Source organism: Parasteatoda tepidariorum, chromosome 6, assembly GCF_043381705.1.
Source record: "Parasteatoda tepidariorum isolate YZ-2023 chromosome 6, CAS_Ptep_4.0, whole genome shotgun sequence".
In the NCBI taxonomy this organism is placed as follows: Eukaryota; Metazoa; Arthropoda; class Arachnida; order Araneae; family Theridiidae; genus Parasteatoda; species Parasteatoda tepidariorum.
In genome coordinates, this window is record NC_092209.1 from 26,867,413 (window position 1) to 26,880,510 (window position 13,098).

At 30.9% G+C, this 13,098-nt stretch overlaps 1 protein-coding gene across 3 annotated transcripts in view; it reads right to left on the minus strand.

Moving 5' to 3' along the window:
* The window catches only part of LOC107437101 (prolyl 4-hydroxylase subunit alpha-1-like), a 168,249-nt gene that overhangs the window by 98,627 nt on the left and 56,524 nt on the right, over positions 1-13,098 (minus strand). For 2 of the 3 annotated variants that reach the window (XM_043047869.2, XM_071182126.1), the window contains 4 exons: positions 12,605-12,667; positions 9,931-9,999; positions 8,208-8,304; positions 4,770-6,117 (listed from right to left, as the gene is read on the minus strand). In XM_043047869.2, the coding sequence (XP_042903803.1) occupies positions 6,047-6,117; positions 8,208-8,304; positions 9,931-9,999; positions 12,605-12,667 (300 nt within the window). In that variant the 3' untranslated portion in view covers positions 4,770-6,046. Of the gene's footprint in view, positions 1-4,769; positions 6,118-8,207; positions 8,305-9,930; positions 10,000-12,604; positions 12,668-13,098 lie in introns of those variants that run through there. The other variant, XM_071182127.1, reaches the window with a different exon arrangement.

The window sequence follows — 13,098 nt, forward strand, 5'->3', positions numbered from 1 at the left end:
CTTTATCCTGGCTCACAGGCTGGCAACAGCATTTTTATTTTTTAAGTTGTTTATTTTTATTTCTTTTAGAATTCGTTATTTTTTTAGCGAAATGTTTTTTAACATAACATATTTCTTTGCCGACTGATTTATGAAGAAAATAAAGTAAATATTTAACTGTTGTGAAAAGAATCTTATTTAGTTGTACAAAGTACTTCAGCAAAAATTTGGGAGCCACGTAAGAGAATTATATATATTAGATCAGAAACACATCATTAAAAGGCGGAATGCTTTGGTGTTTTCAAAACAAAGCAAACGTTGCCACCGACGGAAAAGAAATACGGCCAAAATTTGGGAGCCACGTAAGAGAATTATATATAATAGATAGAACACACAAAAATAGTTTTATTTATATACACAGTGATGCCAACTTGCTCCGGACAGCGTATAAATATTTTCAAGTGGTAGTTTATTAATTTTGATTCTTGATAAATTCAATTTAGATTTTTATCCACCACTATTTTAAATAATTCGAAGGTATATATAATTCACCACTTTTCTCAAATATGTCATATTAAGCCTTTCAAAATACCGGATATATGTGTCTAATTTTGCAAATTTAGATTAAAGTCATTTACCGTTTGGACAGACGGGCAAGGCAAGAATATGTTAAACAGCACGAAGAGGCGACACCACCCTTCCCATTATACCTAAAAAAATGGCGAAACATTGCTGCAGAAAACCACCCAAGTAATGGAAAGCAAAAAAAAACGATTAAGGACTGCTTTAACTAAGAACTCCTTAATTCTCGTAAAGTATGTTCTATAAGCGTTTTTAATTATAATATAAATTGTATGTGGCGTACTCGTATAAATTTTGTATTTCTTGTACATATTACATTTATGCCTTCTCTTTTTCTTTCCTTTTTGGCACTCTTCACTTTAACCGAATTTTTTCTGTTGTCCGAGCTAGTCGTGGCACGGATAATCGGGACTCTACAGTATTTGGCTGCTCTGGTATTATTAACTGAGAAGTGAATTTATGAATTTATATTTTGCGTGACTGCCGTGGTTCATAAAACTTGAAAGCTTCTAATTTGAATTTACAATCAAGAAACCAGCAATATTTAAAGATTAATTAACATTATTACATGCTGTCTTTCACTTTATGTACCATTTTCCGCATCATTGCTATGAAAAAATAGAAATTGAGTAGATATTTATTACGAATGGAAAGTGTCATTTTCAGATTTTTATTGACACATTATTACCCAGTCATCTTTTTTAGGCAGGTGGTATTTTTATTGAAAAGGTGAATAGCGTCATCAGCATAGTTTTACTGTCCAATCTAGACTACATGCATTCAGAATTAAATATTCATGACACACTTTTGACATTGATTTGAATTTCGATACTAAGTCAATTCACAACACGGCAATTCCATCTGAAATAGTGTCACAAGTGGATGGTTGACTGAATGTAAACAATAACAAGCTTCCTTGAACCGGAAGAAATTTAGGAAATTTCCGGTGTATCCCTCCGCTTGTTTTATGCTTATGAAGTGATGTGTGAACAGGCTTTATAATCAAGGAAAATTTATTGCGATTTGAGTTTAAATTTGCACGTAATTTCACCATCCATAAAAATTTTCAGCAATTTATAAATTCTGAGAGGTCGTCAGTCTAAAACAAATTTAAGAAAATTAATTTCACAACATAATTAAAGCGTAAGGTTAGTCATCTTTTGAGTGTTATCCCTTATTTGGATAGATTTGTATAAAATAGAGCCGTTTTTATTTTTTATTTTTACATCCATTATTAAACAGCAGACCCAATTTTGGGTTTGCGACTACTAATGTCAACTCCGTAGCCTTGTAATTTTAAACCAATCCAGAAGACAAGGAAACCCCTGGATCAGTACCCCCAGAGGTATTGATTTGTTATGGGAACATGGAGGAGTTCGCGTCTCGGCAGATTAACGACCAAAGACATTTACTACGTCTTTGGCTGGCGGGGATCAAACCCACGAGCTCTTGAACATGGGTCCAGTACCCTACCAACCAGGTAAATAGAGCCGTTTGTTATTTTTTGGGCAGCATAGTAAGCTTGCGTAGTCTTCCGAATTCATTTGTTTTTTGTTCCGTTGATAAGTTAAATTGAAAGAACGCGATATATTGAAAACATTACAAGCATAATAACATTAGATGGTGAACTTTTTCAAACTAAGGCGAAAAAGTCAATCGGAAGCAATAACCCGGAAGTCTTACAACGTATTTTAACCCCTAGCGCCATCTGTGCTGATCTTTACGCAGTCAACCATCCGTAGATGATAACATAAATGACGCAACTTAATTATAAGACATAAATATGTTTACATAAGTAAACAATTAACTGTGTGTTCTTTTTAGTTTGCTTGTCATTGCTGAAAATATGATTGATAATCACGTCAAATCAGCCGAATCTATGCCCGTTGTTTACCTCCAGTTAAGTCATGGGATCACGTCTTAAAAGTGCGATGTCGTCATAAAAGTGAGTGGTAGCAATCCACGCTCGTGAGACAATGTTTTCCCCACAGAAGAAGCCAGTTACTACTCAACTCTCCACCTACTTGTAAAATAATTTATGCAAGATGCTCAGTAGCTGCAGAAATTGGTCAATGACGCTGAATATCGACGTTTAAAAGGCCTGCATGCTTTCCCACTGACATTCAAAAAAATACGATTCTGCAATAGATGAATCGGTTAGTGGCGCTTCGCGTCGAACACCGAGATTTCACCCATTCCCAGCTTCTCCTTCCTTTTGTTTGAAAAAGTAACTATTTTATAAGATCCCTCCGGACTCATCTTCCGGATGTTTCACTCGGATGTTACATTTTTTTCGTCTCATCGTTTGTAATTTAGCTCATATGTCAAAGTTCTTAAAATAAAAGCACTTTTCTGGTGGAGCTTTGTATTTTAACATCTGCCTCTGCGCAAATAATTCTGTTTTCGATTTATTTATTTATTGATGTTTTCGGGTAAAGGAAACCTATCCCCGTCCAACAGATAAATTTAGCTAAAATGTCAGCATAAATTACTTTTTTTAAGAGTGAACATTTCTTACGCGTTTTAAGCATTGAAATTCGAAATTCAATCTGTATTTATTTTATTATAATTTTAAATTACAATATTTTGTATTAAAAAAAAGCAGATCCTAACTTCTGAAATTTTTCGTGAAAGATTTTCCCCAAATAATTTATTAATATGTGTTTTGTTTTGTAGGTGTCATTCCTGCATTTATCTCCATTTTTATTTATTTTAGTATTATTATTATAAATTTTCTATCCACAGGGGTTTTAACATCTCAAGAATACAAATTTTAAACTAAGAGTATTTATAATGCAATATAAGATTGCTAATGCTTCTTTTTATTGTTATGGCTGTTTGTATCCATGAAAAGGGAAGGAAAAAAAACTAGTAGTATAATAATTTAATTTCTATCTTGCTTTCACAAGAAATAAATATCTCTGGTCACCAAGACTTATTAATTACTATTTTCCAAAGAAGGAAACAATCTGATATTTTCTTTTTATGTTTTAATATGCCTTGGTAGCCTAGTTATGAAATAGTTTAACTGTCACTTTTTTCTTTTTCCGAGGCACAATCAGCTCTGAAATTAGTAAATCAGGAATTTAAAAATATGTTTTTTATTGAGAATAGATTGCTGCTTATGGAGAATAGATTGCTTGCTAGGTATTATCGGGCCAAGCTGCCAACTTATACAGCCGTCTAGAAATAATTTTCTTAGTGGTAGCAACATTGGCGTTTTGGCTTATCAAATCGTGAAGTTAAAAGTTTCAAAAAAAAATTTTAAACTACCATGACGAATCAATAATTTTAAAAAGTATATGTAAATAAATTATGCTTTCGGAAATTGCAATGATTTCGTTTCTAATATATTCTTCCGAACTTAATTGTTGTTTTACTAGCACTTTGAAAAATCTTTTTCAACGATCGTACATGTAGGCAGGTATGAGAATATAATAAATTCCACACTCTACCAAATTACACTGAACAAGTGTTCTTTTTAGTTTTATGTGCAATGTGTATATTTTTATACAATTTAGTTCAAAAAGTTTGAATAAAACAACCCAGGAATGTAATATTTTACTATATTTTTATTTGTTTTGAGCATAAATTAAAGTAGAAACAACTGCTTCCGATACAACAAGAAATGAAAACTACATCTAAAATTAGATGGTAAACAAAATTTTAAGAAATTAGATTAAAGAATTAAGAAATTAATCATTTATTCAGTTTTCAAAGCAAACAATTATGAACTTCTTTATTTGTAATCTATACTAACAATGACCAAGTCTCCGATAATTAGCTAATTTCCAAAGACTAAATTGGATCAAAAGAATCACTATCATTAGTACTACCTTATTGTACATTCTATTTTTTTTCGGTACTAGTAACCATTTTATCTACCCTTTAAATTATTGAATATAGTATTTACAAACAAAAGAATTTAGTACTTAAATTGTATTTTTTTATACCAAGTCATTACATACTTTCATTTTTTTCATGGCACAAAAGTGACTATTTACTGCTTCGTTCTAAACCCTCTGAATGCATACAATATTAATCTACGTGGCAATCTATTTATTAATAATCTACGTGGCTATAAGCGATGGCATTGCTCAGACAGTATTGCTTTATTAAAGGTCGAAATGACTGAGTAATTTTTAATTTTTCCAACAAAAGAATTTTTTTCAAAAGTAAATGAAGTAATATGAAATAAAATTAGACTATACGAATGTAAAAAATGATTTATTTTAATTCCTTTACACATTGGTTATTTAACAAATTTGCATCACAGTGTTTTAATGTAAAATGATTGATTAACAAATTAATAAATCTAGGTTTATTAATTTGTTATAGAGTTTAGTGTATAATATTTGTAATAGAGTTTTTAGTGGATGAACTAGATAAATGACATTTTCAGAATGACTAAAATCAGTTCAAGAAGAAATTAAATGGTATCTGAACTTTTTCGTTATAGATTTATTGAAAGGAGATGCTCATGATTCTTGGCTTTATTTTATTTATAACTTCCTAATTTGAAAAAAAAATTCAAACAAGCATATAAGTGAAAGCAAAAATAATTCTGTTGCATTAAACATACCCAAATTGATGCGACCAGTTTATATTATTTACTCTGATTAATAATTACCCTTAAATATTTCACCTACCTATTTCATCCACTAAGTTCTTCAAATGTTTTTAACCCTTGGAGTATTATGTTAAAGTCAATTGAATGACAGCTTGATATTTCGTACTTTTGATAACAAACACATAGAACTTAAAAAAAATTTTGAGAATAGTCTTATCATATCTGTCCAGAAAATTCCTTTGTAAAGCTCAACTAGTTTGTTTCAATCGATTGTGAGAAGGCAAAGACGTCGTGCGAAACGAAATAAGTATGCCATAGATCGAAAAATGCCTGTAAATATTTTCAGATGGACAACAAACGCTGTAAATTTATGAGTAAACGTTAAACTTCTCGTGCTATAAAGATGTGTGTCATAAAGATCTAATGGCAGTTACTATTACTGAAACTATAACTACTACTGAACTATCACTATAACTATTACAGATACTTTTCTTATAAAATGTGATTGTTTTGGATACTGTTTTCTTATTGAGTTTTTGTGCTAATTTAAAAGCTAGCTGTATTGTAAAAAATAAGCTTTGCTTTTTCTTCTAAACACTCTTTTTCAGTATAATATGAATTATCTATCTTTGGGTCAACTTTCTAGCCTTAACAAATTCTTATGAATTCTAATTCTTAACAGAACATATTCTTTTAAGTTTAATATGATCTCATCTTAGGTATTTTAGTAGTACTCCAAGCGGTAAATTCGCATTTAAAAAACAATAATTCTTTAAATGTTTACAGACATTGATTTATCTTTATTATTTGTTAGTTTTTTTCTTAATCTGTTGTGTTGAGAGCATGTCTTAAGATTCTCGTCATATTGTCGTTGAACACAAATGAAGATAAACGTCATTTAAATCATGAAAACAATCACATGTATGGACTTAAGCCACAAGGTCTGTTAAATTCATTTCCAAACTCATGGATCCATTTATTGGCAACTGAAATTACAAAAGAAAATTAGATAAATAAAACAGTTTTGTTAAAAAAGAATTACATGGACATAAGTATTTTTCAATATTTAAATGACAATAAATTAATGTTGTGCTAGTTACGAGAATTCTGTTCCCAATTCATAGAAACTTATTGATATTTCTTGTCTTAATGATTGATTTTTCTTTTTCATGTCAATTAATTTAATTTTTTTAAAAATAATTCATTGAAGATTAGATATGGTAGAATGTTTAAGAAAATTTTTAAAAAATATATTGCTTTCTTTACTTTGCTACAACTGTTATCAGCATTGAAAATGTACACTTCCTAAAATGTTACAACTGTTATCAGCATTGAAAATGTACACTTCCTAAAATGTTACAACTGGTATCAGCATTGAAAGTTTACACTTCCTGAAATGTTACATCTGTTATCAGCATTGAAAATTTACACTTCCTGAAATGTTACAACTGTTATCAGCATTGAAAATTTACTCTTCCTAAACTGGATTTGGACTTGCCTAGTGGAATTTAATGACAAAAAATGTCACAAACTCTTCCAAAAATATTTTGCTGCATCTGAAACCAATAATTCTGAAAACAGTTGAAACACTTCTATTTTCTACTATTGCAAGAAAAAACTCTTGACGGAACCATCAAGATATTTTGATGGTTAATTTCTTGGTGGTCTAACACTATTTAATGCTAAATAACATCCGACAATTCCAATCATGTGGTAATGGATTTTGATGGGCCAACAAACTTCCATCATTTCATGTTAGAAGATGATATTTTACTATATGATGGACAACCAAAATGTTATGGTAGAACATATTCCGTAATCTCATGGGGAAAAATGTTAGTTAAGTACTAGGATGGTCAACCAACAAGTTATGTTTGAAATTGTTGGATCAACAACAAGTAGTACAATAATGGGTTAGTACAATGATAGATATTAATTGTAGGTAAAATTAATTGAAAATTCATTTAACTGATACTACCAGTAAAAGTCTATAATTTTTTTTAGTAATAGGGGAAAACAGTAAACTGAGGATGTGTGACGATAATGAAAAGCACTCTCTTCTCTTACTTGCTAATACAACCCAACGCCTCCTATAACTGAAAGCCTCCACACGATTTTTTTATGGGTAGTCCGATCGGACCACTATGAAGGATATCCACTATCCGAACGAGTCATTAAATACGTAATCTAGTTATAATAAGAAAGTGGTAGCAAATATATAAGTAAAAATTTTTTTTATTTATGAATATTATTGGTTTGCCTTATTCACTTGTCAACCACTACAGATTCAATTCTCAAAAATATATAATAATTTTCTCTCAATTACTTTTATAAAAGGTTTTGTGTTCATGCGCACAACTAGTTCACTCTTTAAATAGTCTGCGCTGACTACTATAAAAGACCGTGTGGAGGATATTTGATGTAGGAGGTGATGATACACCTCGTAAAGGTAAGAGAATGTTATTGACTCAACATAAATCTGGATAAATTTTAATACCTGGGTGTTGGGCTGTCTTGATGTACCCTACAAAAAGTATGATGGAGAATTATAATGGTAACCAGTATTTTATGTCGGATCATAGTGGATTTTTTTTTTGTTGGTCCTTTATAAAAAATACATCATATTATGATGGGTACGCTATGTTAGCCCAATATGAAAGTGTGCAAATTCTTAACTTTGGATGTTGGGAATATTTGATGGTTCCATCAAGCTGTATAGCAAATTTGAACATGCTAAGCTAATTGTCTTTGATGGAAATTCAAGATGGTAACCATCACATTTATGTTGGTCCATCAATGGAAAACCATATTGATTTTTTGTCTTGCGAAAGTCTAGAAATCTTTTTTATATGCATATATTGCATATAAAAAATAAATATATAAAAATATCTTTACTCATATTTAATTTTAAATCTTAGTTTAATATCAAAATTTTATCAATATAAGAGGCAGTATTTAAAATCAATTATAAAGTTGTGCATCATATTTAATAATAAATTGAAATTTCTATTACTGGAATAACTATAGGAATAATTTATAGTTTTAAATTATAAATAGTGAATGAAAAATTCTTTACCCCATTTGGATCCGGCTAATACTGGACATGCAGCATGTCTCGTATTTTCATCAACAGAGCCATCTTTGTACACGTTATACCAAAACGCTGCAGATCCCTGTAATAAGTATAAAAAGTCTTTCTTAAACTATTTAGGTATATTTAACCAAAAGTATCAATTTTTATCAAAAAAGGTTTAAAAAAATAAAAGGGTATAAAACGTTTCAGCTTCTGGCCACTCACAATCGATCTTTCATATAAGTTTTGAAAATTTAAATTAACACTGGAAGAATTTTTAAAAACATCCAAGAACTTAAGAATTCCAGAGTACCTACCGGGATTTGTAAATTGTACCGGGATTCTAAGGACTTAAGAATTCCAGAGTACCTACCGGGACTTGTATCCGCTCTCTTAACATTCGAAAAGTTTTAGCTATAGCTAAAAAAGTGGACTCTAGTTCTTGTAAAGTGGCAATGTATGCAAAATGAGAATTCGTACAGCGCCACCTGGTATATTAGTCGAATTCTCATGGACATCAATGCTGAGAAGAAAGAAAAACACTTAAAAGTTTCTTTGTCAATAATTTCTTATAGTGTAACGTAACGATACGAACTTAGAAAGAAACATAACTAGTTTTTACAGTATTCAGCATTGATTAGCAAACGAATGTGCATTTTAAGCTCCAAAATGCTTATACGTACCAATCAGAGATGTTCCACAATTTTTAAATTCCAATGTTTCCTTTATCTCGGACCGTTTAAAAAATACAAACAATTACTTCATAGCTTTCCACCAGTTTGCTACACTTAGTTTTATCTTGTAAAGCGCAATCATTTTACAATACCTGGACACTTCTTTTATAATCATGGCTGTAGCGTTTTGTAATTCTCAAGATCTGTACGGGCTTTAGTATGCATTTTATATATTAGGTATATACTGTTACGTTTTTTAACACGGTGAATACCAGGCAAATTTTACATGGCATGCCCGTCCCGCCAAACAATAACTAACTACAAACTAAATTTGCCAACATGAGACAGATTATGGCACTTTTTCAGAAGGTACAGCATTACATATATGAATAACGTGGTGAATTATATAAGCTTACGAATTGCTTCGAAATACTGGTGGATAAAAATCTACTAAATTGAATTTATTAAACCAAGAATCACAATTGATAAACGATCACTTTAAAATATTTATTTGATGTCCGGAGCAAAGTTGGCATCGTTGTGCATGTAAATAAAACTATTCTTGTGTGTTCTATATTGCAATAATTTCTACAAGCCATTTTAATAATGATAATAATAGGGAAAAATTAAAAATTTACTTGAATTATGTGTTTCTAATAGTCTTGACTTCGCCGGTTACCGGAGACCCCCGCGGCACTACGAACGAACTCAGTGCCGGTCACCCCCATAGCATCCATCGTGTTAAATGTAACTAATAGAAAACTAAGCATACGCTAGCCCTTATTCTACATCGGTAAATTGCAGCGAATGAAAGTTATGAATAAACTTCCATATTTAAAGTATCAAGTTGGCATCTCTGTCTATATAAATAAAACTATTTTTGTGCATTCTATATTGCATTAATTTCTTCAAACAATTTAAGTAACGTTAATAATATTAAAACAATTAAAAGATTTAAACATTTACTCGAATTATGTGTTTCTAATAATCTTGGCTTCTCCGATTTATTTTCTTGGAGCATTTTATAAATGCAGAGAGAAAATTTAACTTACCTTTACTGGTTTCACTTCAACTCCAAGTGTGGGAAAAACTGTAGATCCTCCAGCTGGAACGTCACTTAACTATTAAAGGGGGAAAAAAACAATTCGTTTAAAATAAATAAAACTTATATTTTTTATAAGCACGTGGATATATACAATGGCATTTGAATCATATCATTCTAATGGATTAATTTATGTCTTAGTTTGTGGTTCCTCTTTATTTTTCTTGTTAACTATGCAAACTCAGTAATGGCTTCAAAGATTTTAATCGCTTTAGACCATTTTCGTTAGAAAAAATCGATATCTAAAAAAGAAATATGATACGTAAAATTGGAAGATCGCATACAATTGTGGTCCATCCTTAACACGTTGAATGCCACGCTAATTTTACATGGCTTTGCTCGTCTGGCCACACGGTAAATAACTACAAACTAAATTTGCAAATATTGACAGATTTTGCTAGTTTATAAGAGGTTTAGCATGATATATCTGAAAAAGTGGTGAATTATATATGCCAACGAGTTGTTTAAAAACAGTAAAGAATATCTACTAAATTGAATTGATTAAACCAAGAAGCACAATAATTAAGTAAATTTTGAATAGATTTTCTGCAATTCCATAAAGACTATAAATTTTATAGTTCTACACAGGGCTGAAAGCCCATATATATCATGACGGAAAAGAGTAAAAACTGGTAACAAATAAATTTTATTTTTTTAGATTTTTTGGGAGAATAATAAAAATCTATAACTACTAATTGTTTTCAATGGATACTGTTTTTATATTGAATTGCTTCTTCGCCGAGAAATAATTAATTACAGTGAGTTGTTTATTGTGCAGAATAGATTAACTCCTCCCGAATATTTTCTAATATTGAAATAGTTCTCCTACCAGTAACTTCTCTTTTCCGCCTCGCTTTCAGGCCGGGTTCTATATCATGTTATACGCTGTCAGCCAACTGTTTTTCGTGGCCTATGTGAAAGGTCAGTGTCAGCAAACGGTGGCAGACGCAGCCTAAACATAATTTCAGTATCAGCCACCGGTGGCAGTGTCAGCCACCGGTGGTTGAAGCGACCTAAATGTAATTTCAGTGTCAGCCACTGACGGCTGACGCGGCCTAAATGGAAAGTCCAGAGTCAGCCACTGACGCAGCGCCTCCTATAACTGAAAGCCTCCACACGGTTTTTTGTAGGTAGTCCGATCAGACCACTATGAAGGCAAACCAAGTAGAGAAAGAACCATTAAATATGAAATCTATTAAAAATTAGAAAGTGGTAGCAAATATATGTCTTAAAAGTAGTTTAATTTATGAATATAATTGGTTTGTTTTATTTACTTGTCAACCACTACAGATTCAATTCTCAAATATATATGATAAATTTCTCTCAATTACTTTTAAAATAAAAATTTGAGTTCATGCGCACAATTGGTTCGCTTTTTAAATAATCTGCACAGACTACTTATAAGAAACCGCGTGGAGGCTTTCGATGTAGGAGGTGATGACTGATGGCTGACGCGGCGCTCAACGTGTTAAGAGCTTCCACTAAAAGAGCAAAACAGATATATTGCAGTGGATTCCGTCCTATAGCGGTATCTCATTATATAAGCTCTCATACAAACTAGCCAAGGAAAAGGGTATACCGTATATCCTCCGACATTTGAGGTTTGCAGAAAAATATTTTTCAAGAGGTAGCCAACTACAGTAGAAATTTTTTAAATGAATGGAACTTCTACAAAATTTCTATCGAGATTTAAATGTGTTGCTAATTGCTTATCGGAATTTTTATATACCTTTTTAAAATTATTTATAGATGATGGGAAAATTTTTAAACTTGAATCTATTAAAACAGAGAAAAATATTTTCTGAAAATATGAAAATTCTATAAAGTGTACTATCCAGCAGAGCCCTTTTGAGGACGTTTGCTATAGATCTGTTGTATTAAAAATTTTGCCGTAAGAGATTTACAGCTGAGTTTAAAGCAAAGATCAGGAGGAAAGCTCTGGAGTCGAACTGTACCTGATTCCGCAAACACTTAATTTACAATTCAGTGGATTTTAACAACTCGATCTCGGTTTTTGGAGAACTTTCGGTCGGTAGCAGCTGCCCACACTTATAATACAAGCTTTTATTTCTTTTAAAATCTGTTACCTGAACTTAAAAAAAGCAAGAGTTATTCTTTTTATTTTATTTAAGAACATGCTACACGGGCGAATGGATCGCTAGATTGGAAAACCGTCTCCGAAGAAAGCGATACTTTTTTAAATGCGGTTTTTGATTTTGTATGTCACAATTCGTAAAATTATCTTTTTTACTACCTTTTTCAAAAAACATTAAGGTAGTATCAAGAATCGTAAGAATTCGTTATTTAAAAACTAGAGTTTCTGCTAGATAGCATTAAAGTTAGTTTTAGAATTTTAGCATTAAAGTTAATCATAAATATATCATAATTTGAATCATTAAATTTATTGCTGCAATCAACAACACAATACAATATGATAGATTTTCATTAAAACAAAACCTATTTAATTGAAGCTATGAAATATTGCTCTGATTAAGACCATAATAAAATATTTCATGCATCTCATTTCGTTATTATAAATATATTTTTCAATTTTAGGAACCATGCAAACTCTTATTTTCTATTTAATTGTGAACTGTTAAAATGTTTCAAAATTCCGAACTTACGTAAAATATCCATGTGGCCAATCGATTACCAAGTTCTGGGATGAAAGAAACTACTTCATCTGGCTGTGAAACAAAATAATTGAAAACACATAAAAAGATTGTTAAACTTTTCCATTAATCATAATGCTTTATTCCCTTGCATTTAAAAAAAAAAGCTAACAGAACCATATCATTTTAGATCCATAAACTATTACTAGCAGTTCCTTAAAAGCTCGTGACAACTTTTTTTCTCTTTCGAGAATTATTTTTTCGAGTAATACTGAAGTTATAACCAAATTACAGTCATGGGTAGATATGCTAACATTTAATTACACCATGATATTATATTATGAATTTTAATAATTGTCTTATTTATTTTTAGATAGAGGGGGGGGTAGCCCTAATCATCTAAAATTAAATTTAAAAATCTGTTTTATTCCTGTTTTTTATTCTAAAGTAATACAAAAAAAGCTTGGAAAAAAAAGTTGCACAGTGCTCAAAATAAGAAACGGAAC